This window comes from Lepidochelys kempii, chromosome 13 (genome assembly GCF_965140285.1).
Source record: "Lepidochelys kempii isolate rLepKem1 chromosome 13, rLepKem1.hap1, whole genome shotgun sequence".
NCBI classification, from domain to species: Eukaryota; Metazoa; Chordata; order Testudines; family Cheloniidae; genus Lepidochelys; species Lepidochelys kempii.
The window spans coordinates 19,832,595-19,851,349 of record NC_136392.1 but is presented as its reverse complement, the minus strand read 5'-3'; the positions used below and the strand labels follow the sequence as shown (position 1 = coordinate 19,851,349).

The 18,755-nt window shown below is 47.3% G+C and overlaps 2 protein-coding genes across 6 annotated transcripts in view; one reads left to right on the top strand and one right to left on the bottom strand.

Moving 5' to 3' along the window:
• Positions 1-16,788, top strand: part of LOC140897214 (adenosine deaminase) — a 41,039-nt gene extending 24,251 nt beyond the window's left edge. The window contains exons 7-11 of the mRNA XM_073309606.2: positions 5,418-5,489; positions 5,883-5,984; positions 8,117-8,184; positions 8,702-8,831; positions 10,023-16,788. Coding sequence (XP_073165707.2) covers positions 5,418-5,489; positions 5,883-5,984; positions 8,117-8,184; positions 8,702-8,831; positions 10,023-10,127 — 477 coding nt within the window. The 3' untranslated portion in view covers positions 10,128-16,788. The remainder of the gene's footprint in view (positions 1-5,417; positions 5,490-5,882; positions 5,985-8,116; positions 8,185-8,701; positions 8,832-10,022) is intronic.
• Positions 14,098-18,755, bottom strand: part of PKIG (cAMP-dependent protein kinase inhibitor gamma) — a 30,635-nt gene continuing 25,977 nt past the window's right edge. For 3 of the 5 annotated variants that reach the window (XM_073309608.2, XM_073309609.2, XM_073309607.2), the window contains exons 4-5: positions 17,567-17,748; positions 14,102-15,161 (exon numbers count right to left, since the gene is read on the bottom strand). In XM_073309608.2, coding sequence (XP_073165709.1) covers positions 15,082-15,161; positions 17,567-17,748 — 262 coding nt within the window. In that variant the 3' untranslated portion in view covers positions 14,102-15,081. Of the gene's footprint in view, positions 15,162-17,553; positions 17,749-18,755 lie in introns of all 5 variants that reach the window. The other 2 variants (XM_073309610.2, XM_073309611.2) reach the window with 2 other exon arrangements.

Sequence of the window (18,755 nt, the reverse complement as noted above, 5' to 3'; positions counted from 1 at the left end):
CACATGAGAATTTTGGGCAGGACCAAGCCAATGACCCGCTATAGGTGAATGTGAGAGAGGAGGTAGTGGAAGTAAGTGGCGTACCCGTGAAAGGAAAGACCAAAGGCCGTATTATGTGATCAAACATGATCTGTTGTACTGAATAATGCAAATTCGAGGGGAAGAAGTAGAGCAGCTCTTAGTCCCACGGAAACACACAAGGGCAGTACTAGAGTTAGCTCACAGTCATTTATTTGGGGGACACCTAGGAGTAGACAAGACACTTGATAGAGTCCTAAGAAGATTTTATTGGCCAGGAATACGCGTGGAGGTCCAACACTATTGTACCTCCTGCCAGGAATGCCAGTTGAATAGCCCCCGACCTCACTTGCGGGCCCCATTAGTACCTTTGCCTGTTATTGAAGTCCCTTTCGAAAGGATAGCCATGGACCTAGTGGGCCGGCTGGAAAGATCAGCACGGGGCCACCGAAACGTATTAGTCATCCTTGACTACGCCACACGGTATCCAGAAGCCATTCCTTTAAGAAACCCCACATCCAAGGCAATAGCAAAAGAACTACTTCAGATTTTTGCCAGAGTGGACATCCCTAAGGAGATCCTGACTGGCCAAGGAACCCCTTTCATATCGAAATTAATGAAGGACTTATGTACCCTGCTCCACATCCATGCCATACAGACCTCAGTCTACCATCCACAAACAGATGGACTGGTTCAGCGGTTTAACCGCACCCTTAAAGGTATGATCCAGAAGGTGGTAGTACAGGACGGAAAAGACTGGGATACCCTTCTACCATACCTAATTTTTGCAATACGGGAAGTCCCCCAAGTGTCCACCAGTTTCTCTCCCTTTGAGCTACTATATGGACACCACCCATGCGAAATATTAGATATTGCCAAGGAGGACTGGGAAGAACAACCCAACCCAGGAAATGATGTCATTGAGCATGTGACACAGATGAGAGAGCGAATAGCTCGAGCAACCCCTGTAGTACGAGAACATTTGGAAAAAGCACAAGAGACCCAGCGGACATATTACAACCGCTGGGCGAAAGTACGGAAATTTCAGCCGGGAGAACAGGTGATGGTGCTAGTGCTGACAGCCGAAAGCGAACTCCTGGCCAGCTGGCATGGGCCACGTGAGATAGTGGAAGCCATCGGGGAAGTGGACTATAAGGTCAGACAACCAAACACCGAAGACCAGAGCAGATCTACCACGTAAACTTATTGAAGCCCTGGTGTGACCGAGAGAGGTGCCTGGTCATTCGGAGAGCTCCACTTCAGACGGATGACCCACAAGGGCAGGTGAGGATATCCCCCGAGTTAGCCCCAGAACAACGAACAGAGGTCATTGATATGATCCAACGGAACCAAGATGTGTTCTGTACACAGCCGGGCCGTACGACACTGGTCCAACATCATATCTTCACCAGGCCCAGAATAAGGGTGACGATAAGACCGTACTGGATACTGGAAGCTAAAAGAGAGGAAATTAGGACAGAAGCGAAGATGATTTTGGAACTTGGGGTTATTGAAGAATCCCACAGCCAGTGGGCCAGCCCTATCGTCCTAGTATCCAAGCCTGATGGCACCCTGAGGTTTTGCAACGACTTCCAGAAGTTGAATGAAGTATCCCAATTCGATGCCTGTCAGATATGATGTGTTGACAAGCTAGTTGATCAGTTAGGCAAGGTCCGATACCTAACCACTCTGGACCTGACCAAAGGACATTGGCAAATTCCCCTGGCCAAGAATGCCAAGGAGAAGACTGCTTTCTCTACACCTGATGGGCTGTTCCAATACACTGTCCTCCCTTTCGGACTCCATGGGGCCCCTGCAACATTCCAACGACTTATGGATAAATTGCTGCGACCCCACACCAGGTATGCTGCTGCCTATTTAGACAATATAGTCATCCATAGCCCTGACTGGGAAACACACCCAGGGAAAGTAGAAGTGGTACTAGACGCCCTGCGGAAGGCTGGCCTCACTGCCAACCCTCTCAAGTGAGTGATAGGACTAGCTGAGGCCAGATACCTCGGGTATGTAGTAGGGAGAGGCTTGGTAAAACCCCAATGGAACAAAGTGGAGGAAATACAAGATTGGCCTTGGCCAGTCTGTAAAAAGCAGGTCAGAGCTTTTCTTGGGTTAGTAGGGTACTATCAGAGATTCATCCCTCATTTCTCTACAAGAGCAGGGCCATTGACGGACCTGATAAAGGCTCGGGGCCCCGAGATAGTAAAATGGTCTGTTGCAGCAGAAGGAGCATTCGCAGATTTAAGGACAGCCCTTTGCTGAAATCCAGTACTCATAGCCCCAGACTTCAAGAAAGAATTTGTCCTACAAACAGATGCCTCGGAAGTAGGGGTAGGAGCCGTCCTTTCGCAGATGGTAGGGGAGGAGGAACACCCGATCCTGTACCTCAGCCGGAAGCTCCTCCCCAAGGAACAAAAGTACGCTGTTGTTGAAAAGGAATGTCTGGCGATAAAATGGGCCATGGAAACACTCTTATACTACCTACTGGGGCGGCGATTTACCCTGGTGACAGACCATGCCCCGCTCCAGTGGATGCACAGAAACAAGGAGAAGAATGCAAGAGTGACTAGATGGTTCCTATCTCTGCAACCCTTTCATTTCCGAGGACAGCATAGGGCCGGAAGCCAACACTGCAACGCAGATGGCTTGTCACAGAAGCATTGCCTCTTGTCCCAAGTAGCCCAACCCCATGGTGTTGAGCAGGGGGGTAGGATATGCGATACAGCAAGGCCAGAAGGCAGGAGAGTGATATAGGAGAGAGATGTAAGTCTCAGGATGAGGAGAAGCCTTATTCCCTGTAGAGGGAAGAAAGGTTTCCATAGATTAATTAAAAGCACCTGAAGCCAATTACAGCACCTGAAGCTAGTCACCTGATAAAACCCTCCTGCTTCAATCAGCCAGGGGAAGGAGTTGGAGTAGAGTGGTTTGGAGTTGGAGCAGAGAGCAGTTTGGAGAAGTGCCATGGCTGGCTAGAAGACCAAGACCCTAGGTAAAGATACACCCGGCTTGTGCAGACAGAGAGGGCAGGAAGCCCCAAAAGCTGAAGAGCAGGAGAGGGAAGTAGTCCAGAGGAAGGAAGCACTAGTTCAAGTGGTTTACCGCTGTCCCTCCCTCTCCACTACCCTTCTCTGGGTTACTAGTGGGACAGTAGATACCCTAGTTCAGGGGCAGGAAACTGCGCCCTGAAACCCCCCCCCCCAAGAAGAGGAAGTGTGGGACCCATCATAATTGTGCCGGCAATTTGCCATATCCTTTTCTAAATTGCCCTCACATTGGAGCTTCACGCATCAACAGTAGTATGGATAATATGACTTATGAAATGAGAGGCTTATGATGAAGGGATCCGATGTCTGCCTTTGGACCCATGTTCCCAGTTTTCAGTTGTGTTGCCATTTAAACTCTGGCTGGGAGGAGTCAATGACTGTCACTACAGTTGGGGATAGTAGGGAGAGTTCTGTTTGTGACTTGCCTGCAGTAGGTTGTGGGGAGATCATGGAGGGAAGCCATGTAAAGATCTTGAAGCTGTGACTTTAGATAATTAGCTTGTGCTAAAGTCCTAGGTAAGTGATGTTATAAATCAAAGAAGCATGCAGAGAGGAATGGACAGTCTCCTTGGTTGGGAAGTTCTGGGTTATTTAGAGTCAGAGGAGGCTGTTTGGAGGGGACGTCTTTATAGCAATCAAGGGGTGTGATTGCAGTTCATGTAGACATACCTGAGCTAAGCTTTAATCCAGCTATCTCAGATCGAGGAGCAGTGAAGGTGTGAGAGCACGTGCTTCGGTATGGACTGTGCAGACCTATCTGTAGCCCTGTGTCATTCTTGGGCAGCTACCCCACACTGAAGTGTGTGCTACTGCAGCTTCACTGCTCTGGAACCTGAGCTAGCTAGATTAAGTCTACTCCCGTACGTCTGCCCGAGCTCCAGTCGTGCCTGTGATTGCGGTGCAGACGTACTCTAAGAGTGGAGGTGGGAGAGATATTCCTGGCTTCCCTCCTCCCCAGTGCACAACCCCACAGAAATTCCTGCCCATCTCGCTGTTTTCTAATCCGCGTAGTGCACCAAAGGGGGATAGGTAAATAAACAATAAAAGTGAGCAGACACATTGGTTCTTAATGAAAGAGCAGGTAACTGGAACTGATGGAATGGAAGGAGTTTTGCCTGAGCACAGAATCTTTGTCTTAAATTGTTGCCTCTGAGTTCTCTGAAACACATTGCTCAGAGCCCTGAAGGCCGTGTCATGCTTCATTGAAGTCAATGGCAAAACTCTCATTCACTCTTACTTAATCAATCATAGGGATCAGTAGGAGAAGCATTTCGCTCTGATAGTTCAGAGGCCAATCCAAAACATGCTGGAGTCATTCCATAGATTTCAGCGGGGGTTGGATTAATCTGTTCATCCTCAGAACTCCCCAAATTAGCATTTTCCCACATGAGTGAAAGGCCAGTGTGAAGGGAAGGACTGGTAAGCTTAGCCCTGACTGAATGGTCAGCCTTCGGGGTAGCTGTCTGAGTCCCTGTTCTGTGCAGGACATATGACAAGAGTCTGTTAAAACAAAGCTATCACTGCAGACACAGGGAGTCTCGGTTTAATTTCAAGTGGATGCATCTAGGGCTTTTCTTATTAACATACCAAGCGGAGCCGTGTCTTACCCAGTAGTTTAGAGCGGAGCCTGGATATGCAGTGGCTGCAAACCAAGTGGAAAATTCACAAAGCACCTGAAAAATTCAGTAATACCAAACAGCTACAGCAACCTGTGTGTGTGTGTGTGTGACTGATGGAAGGTGCCAAGCTAAGAGCTCCTGAGACAGCAGGCCCTCCTCTCTAGAACAGGTACGGCAGAGGCCACAGCAGTGGGAGCTTCCCCCTTGCCCCATCACCTCAGCCAGCGTGCCTCAAGGGGAGGAGAGGACAGGTCGGCCTCCATGGCTCAGTTAGTCCTTGGCCTGTCTGCTGAGACTGCCAGCAACAGAGACAGTTGTACTGTAGTTGTGGGGGTGTTTGTGTGATGTGGACACCAGGGACTGGACTGAGACTCACCGAACTTGCTGCATGTGGATAACTATGAATAACTGCCAGCTGGTGACTGCTTTCATCCCCTAGTGCTGGCTGGGCTTCCCAGCTCCTACGCTGTGTGAGATTGGTAATTGATTTTCTTCTTGTTTTGATTGTGTTGCTCCACAGTTGTTACTCCTGGGGTTGGAGCTCTCAGCCTAATGGTCTGTTGAAAGCATTCGTTCTGTCTTAAAGGCAGAGAGAAGTCAGTGGTGGGGCTGCTGTCCTGATAGTTTGTTCACATCCCTTCTCCCCCCCTACCCCCGGCCTCTGTGCCTCCCCAAACCCACAGCAGTGTTTTCACTCTTTGCTTCTTGTGGGCTTTTCCAGGAAGCTGAAAGATGTGGCATTCATCGCACTGTCCACGCTGGGGAGGTTGGGGCACCGTCTGTCATCAAGGAGGTAAGAAACCCCAGCGCAGGGCAGTGGAATAAGTTACAGCAGAGCTGCAAAATACTCTGTATTGTAATGCAGGGGACAAAGGTAGCTAGGGCCAAATCCTGGCCCATCACTCAGTAGCCCCTTGGAGCCAAATCCCCCCATTGCTCTAAGGGAGCAGAGTCTGTGCATCATACAAAGAGGGATCCGGAGATCAAGCCTCATATAGCGCTTGGAAGGAGCAGGCTCTCCTAGGAACTGGGCCCCCATGTCATGCATGCAGGCGTGGATTGGAGTCCTGGTTTGGGGCTTGGAGGGCTCAGGAGCTCCTGTGGGCCTGTCTAATCCTCTGGGGAGCAGGAGTCAGGCCCTTGCACAGAGCTAAGAGAGACTTTACATGTTTTCTATTCTCTACAGGCAGTCAATGTCCTGAAGACCGAGCGGATTGGCCATGGCTACCATGTCCTGGAAGATCCAGCCCTTTATAGGGAGCTGTTGGGTAGGAAGATGCATTTTGAGGTAATCACTAATTTTGCAGGGGTGGGGATCGTTCTGTCTGAGAGTGAGAGATCAGCCCTCATTTGCATTGTATGACAAGTCAGCACTTTAGATAATGAACATGGACGTAAATGCCTTTACTATAGGGGTGAAATTGCTGCTACCTGGAGTCCAAGTGCTAACAGCATTTAGAGTGAAATCCGCTCGCCACACCACAGTTTGAATTTAGCTGAGACTCTTGGTGGAAACCAGACATACAAGGCTCCAGCGTTTAACTGACTAGGCTGGTGAGGGGATACAAGTTTGGATCCCTCTCTGTGCTGAGTGCTAGAGGTCGAGTCATGCTCAGCTTTGGGGAAAGGGAGCCTGTATTATCTAGTCCATCTTCAGCTGATGCTTGGAGCAGCACGGCTCTTTGAGTAGAGAGACGCCTTTACCCCTTCCCAGCCAGAGAGTGAGTGGTCATGGTGTTAGGCTCACAGGAGTCACCAGGGCTGGATTAACTCTCCTGTGGGCCTGGGGCTATTAGATTTTGTGGGGTACCTGTATACAAGTATTTTTCCTAATTTGAAACAAAATGATCACAATTATGGCATCGAGGCTATTAACCCTATACTAAACTTGCCTTTTAATTAACATAAAGCCATTCTGTGGTTACATTTCAGTCTTAAAACATGTAGAATATAGTTAAGATAATTCAAAATAGCCTGCTGCTTCTTACCCTAGAACAGCTGTTATATTAGTTTCTGTCTGGGAGGGAGTTTGGGTGCAGGAGGGGGCTCCAGGCCGGGGCAGAGTGTTGGGCACGGGTGAAAGTAACTTAATGGACTTACCGGTACAAAGGGTGGCTGGGGTCCTGGGCAAGGTCGGGCGGGGACGGCTCTGAGCCCCCAGAAGGGACAGGGCCTCGGGCGGAAGAGGGTTGGGGCCAGACTCCCCCAGCCAGCCCTTCAGTGCTGCCTGGTCCGTGCCACCCAGGCTTCAGCGGCAATTTAAAGGGCCCGGGGCTTTGGCTATATTTGTCAAAATAACACTATATAATCATGCCAGTTTCAATTACTTTAGTAATTTATTTCAAAATACCTGTCAGCATGTATGTCTGTAACAATACAGACACACACAAAAATTCCCCGAGGAGTAGAGAATTAAAGAAACCCATATGACAACCCAGTTCCTGTTTCTTTGCCCCTTCACCCCCAGAGCCCAGTCATGGGGCATCCCCCCAGAGTCCAGCTGCAAGGCCCCCCTAGTGGAGTCACCTGCACCCCTCCGTCCTCATGGCCCAGCCCACATCCCCTACTAGGGTGACCAGATGTCCCGATTTTATAGGAACAGTCCTGATTTTTGGGTCTTTTTCTCACATAGGCACCTATTACCCCCCACCTCCTGTCCTGATTTTTTGACACTTGCTATCTGGTCAGCCTATCCCCTACACCTCAGAGCCCAAGGATTCAGAGGGAGAAACCACCTCATGCTGTACACTGCCTCCTTCCTTCCGGTCCTGCTGAGAACTGCAGCTGTGGGGAACCCTCCAGCTCCCTTCCCTTCCCACAGCAGTGTCTTCTATTTGTGAGCTGGGCTCTGCTGAGTCTAGCAGACCCTACTGGTGGCCAGCAGCAGCTCTGCAGCCCATTTCTGTCATGAGGGAGGGGAAAGGAAATTCTGCATGCACAACATTAATTTCTGTGTAAATTTTGCATTGCACAATGGTGCAGAATTCCCCCAGGAGTATTTAGTGTAAACTAACAAAACCATCCTGAGCAGATGGCTGTGATCACTTTCCTAGCCAAGGTTTCATTTACACATGGCAATATCATAGGTCACTGCTCACTCCGATGAGGGCTGTTTTACCAGAATGGCTGGGCTAAGGTGGGAGAGAGAGATGGGGTGGGAATGACAAGGGGCTTCTATGCATGGGCAGAAACAAGTAGCTAAAAAACAAGTGTTCAAAAATGTTTATATCCAGCAGGCATGGGGGTAAATGCTCACTGCAGAAGCTGGGAGTTGATGATCATTATTGTTTTCACAGAGCTGTAAATCTATATGGTGCTTTTCAGGCCCAGCCCCTGCCTGTAGAGCTTCAGAACTTGTCTCTGTGTGCAGCATTATGGAAGAGACTGACTCTGTCTTTTTCCCCCCCCCTACACATATAGACGTGTCTTTTGTGCAGTGTTCTCACTGGAGCATGTGATCCAGACTTTAGGAAACACCCAGTAATTCAGTAAGACGTTTAAATATATTATTTTCAAGTAATTAATTCAGACTTCACTTTTGTATAGCTACCTTATTATTTCACATGAGAAGCAAGTTCTAACCATTTGTCAGAGTATTGTGTATAGGCTAAAGGATCAGTTCAGAGCCTCTGTAACAAATATACTGTTAGATTTTTTTTATGAGAGAGCTTTCTGCCAGCCTCAGGCCCCTGCCCTGAGCAAACAGGAGGCTAAGCTCCTGATTTCAGTGCATTGCTGTCTGGCTCGGGAGTGGATAGTGGGGCCAAGCACTTTGAACATATATCCAACAAATGGTTTGTTGTTGCAAAAATAGGATGGTGAATAGCAACATGACCTTTTGGAATGCAAACTATAACTTTCATAGGAATTTGTTTATCTAGCTGGATACAAAGTAGCCAAACTGGGTTGCAAGCTGTGGGGTTTTTTTTAGTGTATTTTACACTTGGAAAAACACAAACTATGCAAACTCTAATATTTGTCCCACTTTAAATTCCGTTTTCCCAGGTTTATGAATGATAAAGCCAATTACTCCCTGAACTCTGATAGCCCACTCATTTTGAACTCTACAATTGAGACTGATTACAAAATAGCTAAGCAGTTCCTGGGCTTCACTGAAGAGGAGTTGAAGAGAGTGGTAAGTTGTCTTGGGATGTTCTGTGCAAAGCCGCGTGTTGGAGCTGAACGTGATCCATCATTTCTGAGATAAATCTCATTTTTAAACATGAAACTGGAAGAGAGTTCAGCGGAGTTAAAACTGTGGGGAGAAAAAGCTGAATTATGTGGGGGCACAACAGCAGTTTTCAACACGAGCATGCAGTTAGCCCAGTGTAACTGATATGCAAACCAATTGGCTACAAAGTGGCCATTTGCTTTTGCCATTACTTATAGGGTCACATGGTGTCCGTCATTGCATTTTTGCATGCAGATTGGCATGTGCAGTGTCCTGAAAAATCTAATAATTCTGTTTTTCATCTGCCTTGTACCTAAGATAAAGGGACAGAAAACTAGTCTGATAGAGTGTCACTTGTTTGTGGGTAACCTCTGATGCTTTCCTGTTTCACCATTAGAGGTGCACTGGGTTGAAAGGAGATATGTACTGTCCAGGCATTCATGCATCCTACCATATGTTGGAGACCAGTTGATTTCCTTTCTGTGTGTTGAAGATGAATTTGCAGAATGCAGCTGTGCAGGAGAAAGCACTGGGCCTGTATCAGGGGACTCATTTAAGGAGCAAGAGTCTGTCTTCCTGGAGAGTAGACTTATGTGTTAGTTCTTCCTTCCAGCTGTAGAAAGCTCTGATCTTTATACCGTTAAATCCATGGGCAGTTTTGCTGCAGGCTCCTGCAGAAGACGAGCTGTTCCTTTCTGTTTAATGAAAGGAAGCTTATAAATTAAGGGGAGAGAGACATCTTTGTAAATTGTTAAGGGAAGCCAGTAGTGAACTTTGTTACAACAGCAGCATATCAGGCAGGGCCTGATCCAAAACTCATTGAAGTCAATGAGAGTCTTTCCCTTGACTTTAATAGGCTTTGGATCAGGCCTCTAAACTGCACATCCTGGAACCCGATAAAGGAATTTAAGACGCATTGTTTATCTCCTGCTTTTTTTTAAGCCCATTACAGATCCTGAGTAGGAGCAGGTTCCTTTGAAAACTGAGGCTGCTGAAAAGAGCTCAAGAGTAGCAGTGCTAACAAAAGTGTCATTTGACTTACACCAACTCACTAGCTCACACTCACTGATGCACAAAGATTTGTGCACGTACGACCCCACACTCCCTGTGGGTATTACCCAGCTATCTCAGTCTTTCTTCTTCTTTTCCTCCCAGAACATCAACGCAGCTAAGTCCAGCTTCCTGCCTGAGAAAGAAAAGAACGAGCTTCTCAGTAAGCTGTATGAAGCCTACGGGATGGTCCCAGACAACCCATCCTAATCCTGCTTCTACCAGCCGGCAGGTTGCAGTCACCTCTCCCCATGTGTGCTCGACTCCTCTTTGTTTTAGTGGGAGCATTTGGGGAGGAGGTGCCAGGGTATTACTTTGCTGACCTTTACAGTCCGAGGCATACACTATAAAGCAGTATTTCCATGGTTCCTACCGTATATACCTACATACAGCACCCACCATGCTAAATAGATATCTGATTTCCTAGATTTCTGACTCACAAATGTACAGGTGGAATTTTCTGGCATAATTCCATTGTGGCTTATGCCAGTTTTACATCCTGGTGTAAGTGAGAGCAAAATAAGGCCCTCTTTCTTTGTGGTGGTGGTGGTGGTAACATTTTGATGTGACTTTTTGGTGCTCTAGTTCCCTTGCTGATCTACCTTAGTCCCCCTTTGCACTACAGAAGTAATCATGTTGAGCTGCGGCTGTGGTCTAACCATGGTAGAAGACAGTTTTTTCTCCACCTTGCTCATGTGCTTCAAACTGGGTGAAATTGTTTCAGCAAATAATTTATTTGCCAAAAAATGCAGCTTTAGTCACCCCAGAGCCATTCGCGAATTTCTCTTGCATTTGCTGAGTACAATCTGAAAATGTCAGTGACCTAACTCAAAATGTTTTGAATTTGGCCATTTGTCTAGTGTGCAGAGGCCAGGGAGGACCTCCCTTTTACAGCCTTTAGCCAGATGGTTCTCAACCTATTTACCATTGTAGCATCCAATACTACCAGTATGGCTCTGAGGATGTCACATGGGCACAGCTCTGGGCTGATTGGGACACAGGTTGAGAACCACTGGCCCAAAGCTACTTAAAAACAAGCCCAAAAGTAGCCCAATCTATTTATTGAAAAAAAGGGTCTGAAAATGGCCAGCAGTGGGTGGGCAGGCAGTTGCTGTCTGCTGCAGCCTGTAGCATGCACATCCTTCCACAAGGTGACATGTAGCTGGGGTTTGGGGGGGAGAGAGGGCACCCCCCCACCCCCATTTCTGCAGAAGCGAGTAGGCAGTGCTCCCTCTGGTGGCAGCACTCTGTCACCCCATCTATTCCCCCGTCCATCCCCTCCCTCTTCCTCTCCCCACTCCATCCCTTTTCTTCTCCACACTGTCCCCCTGCCCCATTTCCCCATCCCCTTCTCTTCCCCCTACCCTATATCATCCCTCTTCCCCCCCACCCCCTTGCCCTGCCCCTCCACAGGCACTCACCAGTTGTACAGAAACAGGACCCAGCACACACACAAGACGGCAATGATGAGCACTAGGACATAGGAGGCAGCGTCCTGCCAAGCTGCCTCTCTCGCCCACAGGCTGAGCAGAGTAAGCCCTGCTCCAGGCAGGAGAAATCGGGGGTGGGAGGACTGCGGGGGGCACCTGTTTGCATTCTGGAGACCCTGAATGAAATGTTCTGGTTTAATTTTATTTCTAATTTCTGCTTAAAGAGCTAAAAGGAAACTGTCAAATTCTGCACCATAGTTCTAGCCAAATGTGACCCACATTGTTAGAACCTGGGGGATAATTGACTCTGGGATTTTATATATATCTAACATATATCTAGTATCTAATAGCATGTTGCCAACATAATAAAAAGGATAAAACATCTACCTACCGACCACCATCACTAGCTGCTGTTTTGACAGGACCTACAAAAAAGTAATGTGAATTTTTCCATACTGTAGTTCTATGGGTAACCTTTGAAATTTCCTCTCACCTCCATATCCCTAGGGCCTCTACAGTCAATCACAACCACTGGTGGAATCTGAGTGCCACAAGCTGGGCTCTGGTTGCTTGAAGGGAAAAATTGGAGATGGGATGGATGGAAGCAGAGGCCAGGTTGGATCTGTTCTCCCATTTAGCAGGCATGTAAATTGGGAATAGCATCCCTGAAATCACAGGAGTTACACCATTATAGAATGGATGCATCTTGGATCAGAATCAGGCCCTGGGTGTACACATGGCAAATGTTGTTATTCAGTAACTTTGGGGCCTGACTCCCCCCCTCCCCCCCCAATGGTACAAATCAGGAGTAACTCTCTCAAAGTCAGTGGAGTTACACTGGTGTGGGAGGAGACTCCTGTTTGAAGTGCAGTCGCGTCTCTTGTTCAGACATTGGAGGCTCACAACTTCCTCAGAGCTGTCGATATAAGCTGTTCCAATTTCACACATCATTTACCCCATTATGCTCAAAGAAAGAGACCTGTCACTGCCAGACATGACAGTGTTATTACTGGGCATTGGGCTGTGATTTTTCTGCCATGTAGTCCAAAAAAATGTTTTGTTTGGTGTGTTTTCCCTTCTGAGCTGTGCAGAATTAATCAGAGCTGTGAGGCAATGCTGAACTTGGAACTGTTCCCTCTGCAGTCAGTTAGATCCTAGTGTCAGCTCACTTTTGGAGGCCCACTTTTGCAAGGGTCTTCTACCACTATGTCCGTGATCAGAGTTTCACTACAACTTCCCATTGAAGTCAGTGGGAGCTCTGTGGGCCTAGCATCTCTGAAAGCCAGGTGGTTACTAAATAATATGATGTGCTTGTTCTTTCAGCACAATTGGGGACGGCAGCTGACACGGGTCTTTTACTCACAGGGGAAATCTGATGCCCCCATCTTTCCTATCCAATTGTAGTTTGCAAACAGGTGATTTGGGCTAAAAATAACCCTTGAATGCACACTCTTGTGAGCTGAGAGACCTAAGATTTGCCCATCCCTTGTAGTGCTTGAGTTTATAGTGTATTATTCTGTTCTCTGCTCTGCCTGGCTGCTCCATTCTTATGAGCATGTGGGAGGCTGGATGAGACATGGATTCTACTCAGCCAGAGCTTTAGAGAACAGGAGACTTGGACATTTAAAGCCCAACTGTGCTCTTACTGGAGTCACTGAGAATGTGGCCAGTTTGCCGCGGACTTCAACGGGAACAAGAGCAGGCTCTTACATACCATGTCAGAGCAAAGTTGGCAGCATGATACAGAGAAGCTGATTGACCTGGGGTTGGTTGTCAAAGGAAAAAAAAAAAAAAAAAAGGCAGAAGCAGCACCTGCTAGCTGCTAAATCCTTGTTTTCTAGGTGCTTCAGAGCCATAAAAGTCTCTATCCTGGCTCCGCAGTCATCTCATTTCTTAGGCTCCTTGGAGGTGTCTGGTCTGTCTGGCAGCACATTCCGACCTGGTTTATGGCCTTGTTTAGTTTGATAAAATTTGAACTCGTAACATTGTTCCCCTCTAATTTTCCTCTTGCCAAGAAGGAGATTTTGATGTTGGGTCACCATGTGAGAATGTTTCTCTCTCCTTTTCTGCCTCAGCCTCATCGCACTCTTTACAGCTGCTTTAGTGCTAGTGCCCAGGTCCACCGAGTGGTAGAAAGGCCATTGTGGATTAGTGTGGCCCAGTGATTACAGCTCCTGTTTTGTGGGAAGGGAAGGTTGGGGTGGCGTGGGGGTGCAACGTGCTCGTTCCTTTCTTGGAGGTGGCATGGGGTTCATTCATTAATCTTTGGGAGACATGAGAGGAAAACACAGCATCGGATTCCAGCTGGGCTCTTGTCCTTTTCTGGAGCCCTTACTGGATCACTCTTTCTTTCATAGTGCACATGGAATTCTGGTCATGCAGTTGCTGTGTGTTGGGGGGAAGCTCAGTGCTTCTGAGTGGAAAGGACACCTTACGTCACCAGCAGCATTTCCTCTAGCACCTTGGTCTCTCAGCCAAGTCCTGAGCCAGCCCAATCATACTTCGCGTATGATGTTGGACCCTGAAGGAGCTGTGCTCTAAAGTTCAAATGAAAATCCTAGAGACATCAAATAACCACTGCCAGGGGAGCTGGTCTCTAGCAAATAGGAGGACATTGGTGTCAAACTAGTGGATTAATTTGCATTTATTGAGCCCGGCTTCCAGTCCACTCTCAGCTGGAAGTTGCTCCAGCACTTGGGAGCATATGAAGCTGGACAGCACTGGTGTCATTTGAAATAGCACCTTTCCCTCTGTTCCCAACATAGATGTGATCTAGTGTGATGAGCTTGTGATTCCACGTTTCAGGAGATAGAAGTGGGGGGAACAGATAATTGCAGAAAAACCCCACTCAACTTTATTATCTGAGAGTTGTGTGTTCTTTATTACAACAAGCGTATAGTTTATCAAACAATTTTTACCATGAAAAATGTCTCCGAAGTGAGAGCGTGTGAAACTTTTCCAGAAATAAATACCTTGGAGCTAGATGGATTCTGGAAGAGATTAGTCTGAATTTTATCAAGTGTCACAACACACAAAAAAGCCTCTTCTGCCCTTCTTCTAACAGTATCTGAAAACCCTACAATGCCAAATGGTGTCCATGTGTGGTGCTGCTGAGCCTGCAGGTGGAGTTTGTCCATGCACCTGTGAGCTTTGGTCCTTTTATGATTCCCAAAAAGTAGCAGCACAGGTTAATAGTGTTCAATATTAATGCAGCAGGAACTCCCGTCACCCCTCCCCAGCTGATCCCCATGCCTCCAGGTGTCTGTGTAGGCAGCGCTAAATATCCATTCACCTCTAAGCTGGATACAGAAGGAAGGTGAAGTAAGGGAAGCACCGAAATCTCTAATCTATGGGAACAGGAAATAAATAAATAGTCTAAATGTACAGAGTAGAAAATGTACCTTATACAGTAAAGGCTGAAGTGTAGATTTTAAATGTCCTGTAGAGGAAAATTGCTACTGAGGCACTTTGAGAGTGGGTCATGAGACTACCACCCGTGCAGTGTTGTTCTAAGCTGTTCTAGATGGGAGTAGAGTTCCATGGATGTACCACTCACTGATGAGCTTCCTACAGTTATCTGAACAGAATGGTTGCAGCAGAAGCATTTAAAGGGAGAATTCATTGTTCTGGTTTGGCTCTCAGTTGTCAAGAAATTTGATGGAACGTTCCCATTTAGTGTTTACAGTTCTTTCCTCCTCCCACCCTTCCTTCCCCACCCCCCACTCTTGCGATGCTCATGATGGGGGGGTGCCATCTTGCCCCTTGAGTCTCACTTCAGGTTCCTTCTCAGAAGCAGAAGCAGCAGCTTGGTTTCCTGTAAACCGAAAGGAAGCAAGGGGGATTAAATTTGTGACTAAGAGAACAAAAGGTTACTCGCTCCATCTGTGCCGCCACTGCTCTTGGAGTACATCTGCACTGCAGAACAAAACCCGCAGCAGCAAGCCTCAGAGCCTGCATCAACTGACTTGGTGTGAGGGGCTCACCCTTCTGAGTTAAAAATAGCAGTGTAGACATTCCCACCCAGGCTGGAGCTCAGGCACTGAGACCTCCATTCCCCCCGCCCCCCGGTTGGGTTTAGTGGCCCAAGCTCATGCCAGAGCAGGTCCTGGAGAAGTAGACAGAATTTGCAAGCCTCTGGGTTATTTTCAAGGAGAGACTTGGACCAGCAATTTTGAACCACTGCAGGGCTGGCTCTTGCTCTCTGGCTGTTGATAGAGTAGAAGAGGCTGCAGGCTGTATGCTCTGATCCCACTGTACTTGCCTCCTGCAGAGCTTGGGAACTTCACTAGAGGGAATGAGAGTGGTTTTCTATCATGGTTTTCAGTTAAGCATGTTGTTTTCAGAAGCCATTTCGGGAGGAGGGGATGGAATGCCTCAAAATGTTAGCCTCCCTCTTTCATGATCCAAAATAGCATGTTGTATATCTAGCCCCTCTACAGGAGACTGTGGCCCTTATTCTTTCTAACGAATGAAAAGGAGCATTGATAAGACTTCCACTAAAAGAGAAGCCACCAGTCAGGTTGAAGCTTGTACCCCTTCCCTCACACTCCCAACCGTCACCAGCAAACTACTTCTGCTGTGCTTGTATAGCCAGCTGTGTTTTATGTACACACAACCATGTACCCAAATTCAAAGAAGTGACCAATAATGACTAAATCTTGATCGCACTGAAGTCAGTGGCAAAGCCACCATTGACTTCACTGGGGCCAGATATTGGGCCTAAAACAGGGGTTCTCAAGCTAGGGGTCGGGATCCCTCAGAGGGTTGCGAGGTTATTACATGAGTGTTGTGAGCTGTCAGCCTCCACCCCAAACCTCACTTTGCCTCCAGCATTTATAATGGTGTTAAATATATAAAAAAGTGTTTTTAATTTATAAGGGGGGTTATACTCAGAGGTTTGCTATCTGAAAGGCTTCACCAGTACAAAGGTTTGAGAACCACTGGCCTAAAAGCAGCAGGCTGTATGCTGCTGAATGCAACCTGTCACATGCACCAAACTTCAAAAGGCTATTCTAGAACGAGGGAGGCTGGGTGTGAAAGTGGGTTTTAGGGGGTTGAGATGACATACTGGGATGCTTAGGTAGGGCAGTGCTAGAGCAACAATTGCTTTCTAAGCGGGGGACATTGCAGTTACAGAGTCACACAAGGAAGCAATGTGAGTTCTTTCGGATGTCTTCTGAAACTCCTGGTAGCCTGCTGCCAATATATTTGCTCTATGGCTGCTGGATCACATTAGAATCCACTAGTAACATGCTTAAAGGGGTATTATCAGGGTAAAAAGGGGATAAAAATGTGTTTTCAAACCTGTTACAAATCAAAGCTCAGAAGACAAAAATGGAAGGAATGTTAAAAACAAAAACTTTACTGTCCCCATTTGTGCTTTTTACACAACAGGCAGGTAGACTGATCAGTGTCACTTTGCTTTGAAAAAAGAAAAGGAGTACTTGCGGCACCTTAGAGACTAACGAATTTGTTAGAGCATAAGCTTTCGTGAGCTACAGCTCACTTCATCGGATGCATGTAGTGGATCCGATGAAGTGAGCTGTAGCTCACGAAAGCTTATGCTCTAACAAATTCGTTAGTCTCTAAGGTGCCGCAAGTCCTCCTTTTCTTTTTACAGATACAGACTAACATGGCTGCTACTCTGAAACTGCTTTGAGTTGGTTTCACTTTTAGGCTCCCTGGCCTTAGTGCTCCCTGCTGGTCAGCATGTGTGACAGCAGCAGCAGAATGCCTGCAGGGGAAAGATTACATAAAAAAATTCTATTGTTATTAAAAATCATAGAAACATAACTATTGTTTAGGTTTTCAAAGAGCCTATTATTCTAAAGCCTTTGGCACATAGGGGGTCAGTTTGCCCTGCCGGTGCCCTTTGCCATTACGTTCCCTGCAGTAGAAACATCAGCGCTTGAACTGGTTTACACAAAGAGCTTTGACAGGAGCATGTTAGTGTTTTACCCGTTACGAATTAAAACCTGAATCACCCTCAGACTCACTGTAAGGAGCTCACAAGGACGAGTTCAGACTAATGTACCCATTAAATAAGAAGGCAGTGACACTAGGAAAGAATGGACCATTCCTCTTCAATGTGCTTGGGTTTTCCAGCTGTGAGCTTTTCAGGTCACACCTGACTCCCTGAATTTGCATGAAGTTGAATATCTTGGCCTTTCAGGCTAGGCCTAGGGAGCCCATGTCAGTTTCCTCACCTTGCACACTTACCTGCTCCTTCAATGGAGAGCTTGCCTATGTCGCCTGCCAGCTTCCGCATGCTGATGGTGGTTGAGTCTCCTTGGATGTCGTGGATAGCGTTCCTCCGCCCAGTGCGATCACAGGAAATAAAGTCAGTGTACGAGGGCTCAATCTCCATTACTTCGCTTGCATTTCCAAATTCATAGGAATCCCTGTGGGGAAGAGACAGTCCTGAGGTGAGGGGTCCTCAGAGAAATCTTGCTACATCCTCTTCCGAGCTCTACTCAGGTTAAATAATCACGTGGAGTTTAACTGCAGCATGAAAAAAACAGTTCTGGTTAATTTTGCTTTGGGCCGTCTAATAGCGCCACTAGATTTGCAGGAGAACAACCTTTGTCGTGTGACAGGGCATTGCTTGTAACACTGACCTGTGTCTGGTGAGCGGGGCCAGACAATAAAGATCTGTCTCTTATCAGCACCCCTGAATGTCTGACCATTATTACACCCTCTGCAGTTGGAAGCAAAGAAGATGAGGCACTTGACTGTCCCTTTTTAGCCTTCTCCTTTAGGAGTTAACATGAGAAATGGCTGTGCCCTTTCTGCAGAAATAACTTTATCCTTGCTGTTTCCTGTTATGTTCTTATGAGGATAGTCAGTGGAGGCTGGGGGGAAGGGAGGACCTTCTGCAATGGGTTGTGCACAGAGATGTCCCTTGGATGAAATTCACTACAGTGCCGCTGCCCTGCTATCTTCCACACCAGTCTATTTGGAACAGGTCTGGAGTCCCCACCTCCACCACCTGTCTGCTTCACCCATGCACCACTTATAGGGCTGAAGTGGTGCAACAGTCATCTCGCTGGGGAGTGAATTTCACCTGAACAACCTGCCTGTGTGCACCACACCACAGAAGACCTCCAACTCGGCTGTGTTTGCTCTGATGGGCATGGAACAGATAGCAGCAAAGAGAAAGTCCTGATAGGATTTGATCTAATGTCAGAACAAGGCATGTGAGAATAGCAGGGTTCGTCCTGCGTCTGCAGAGATAATGGAAACTGGTTTGGTTTTAATTACTTGAGCTCCAATGTTACCGAACCCTGTCCCTAACTTTCCTCTGTTCCTAAAAAACATCATGGGATCTTTGATCATGGGCCAGATTCAGCTCTTGCACTCAGTGGAGTTATGCCTCTGTATGCCATGGCTGAATTTGGACCCACAAATT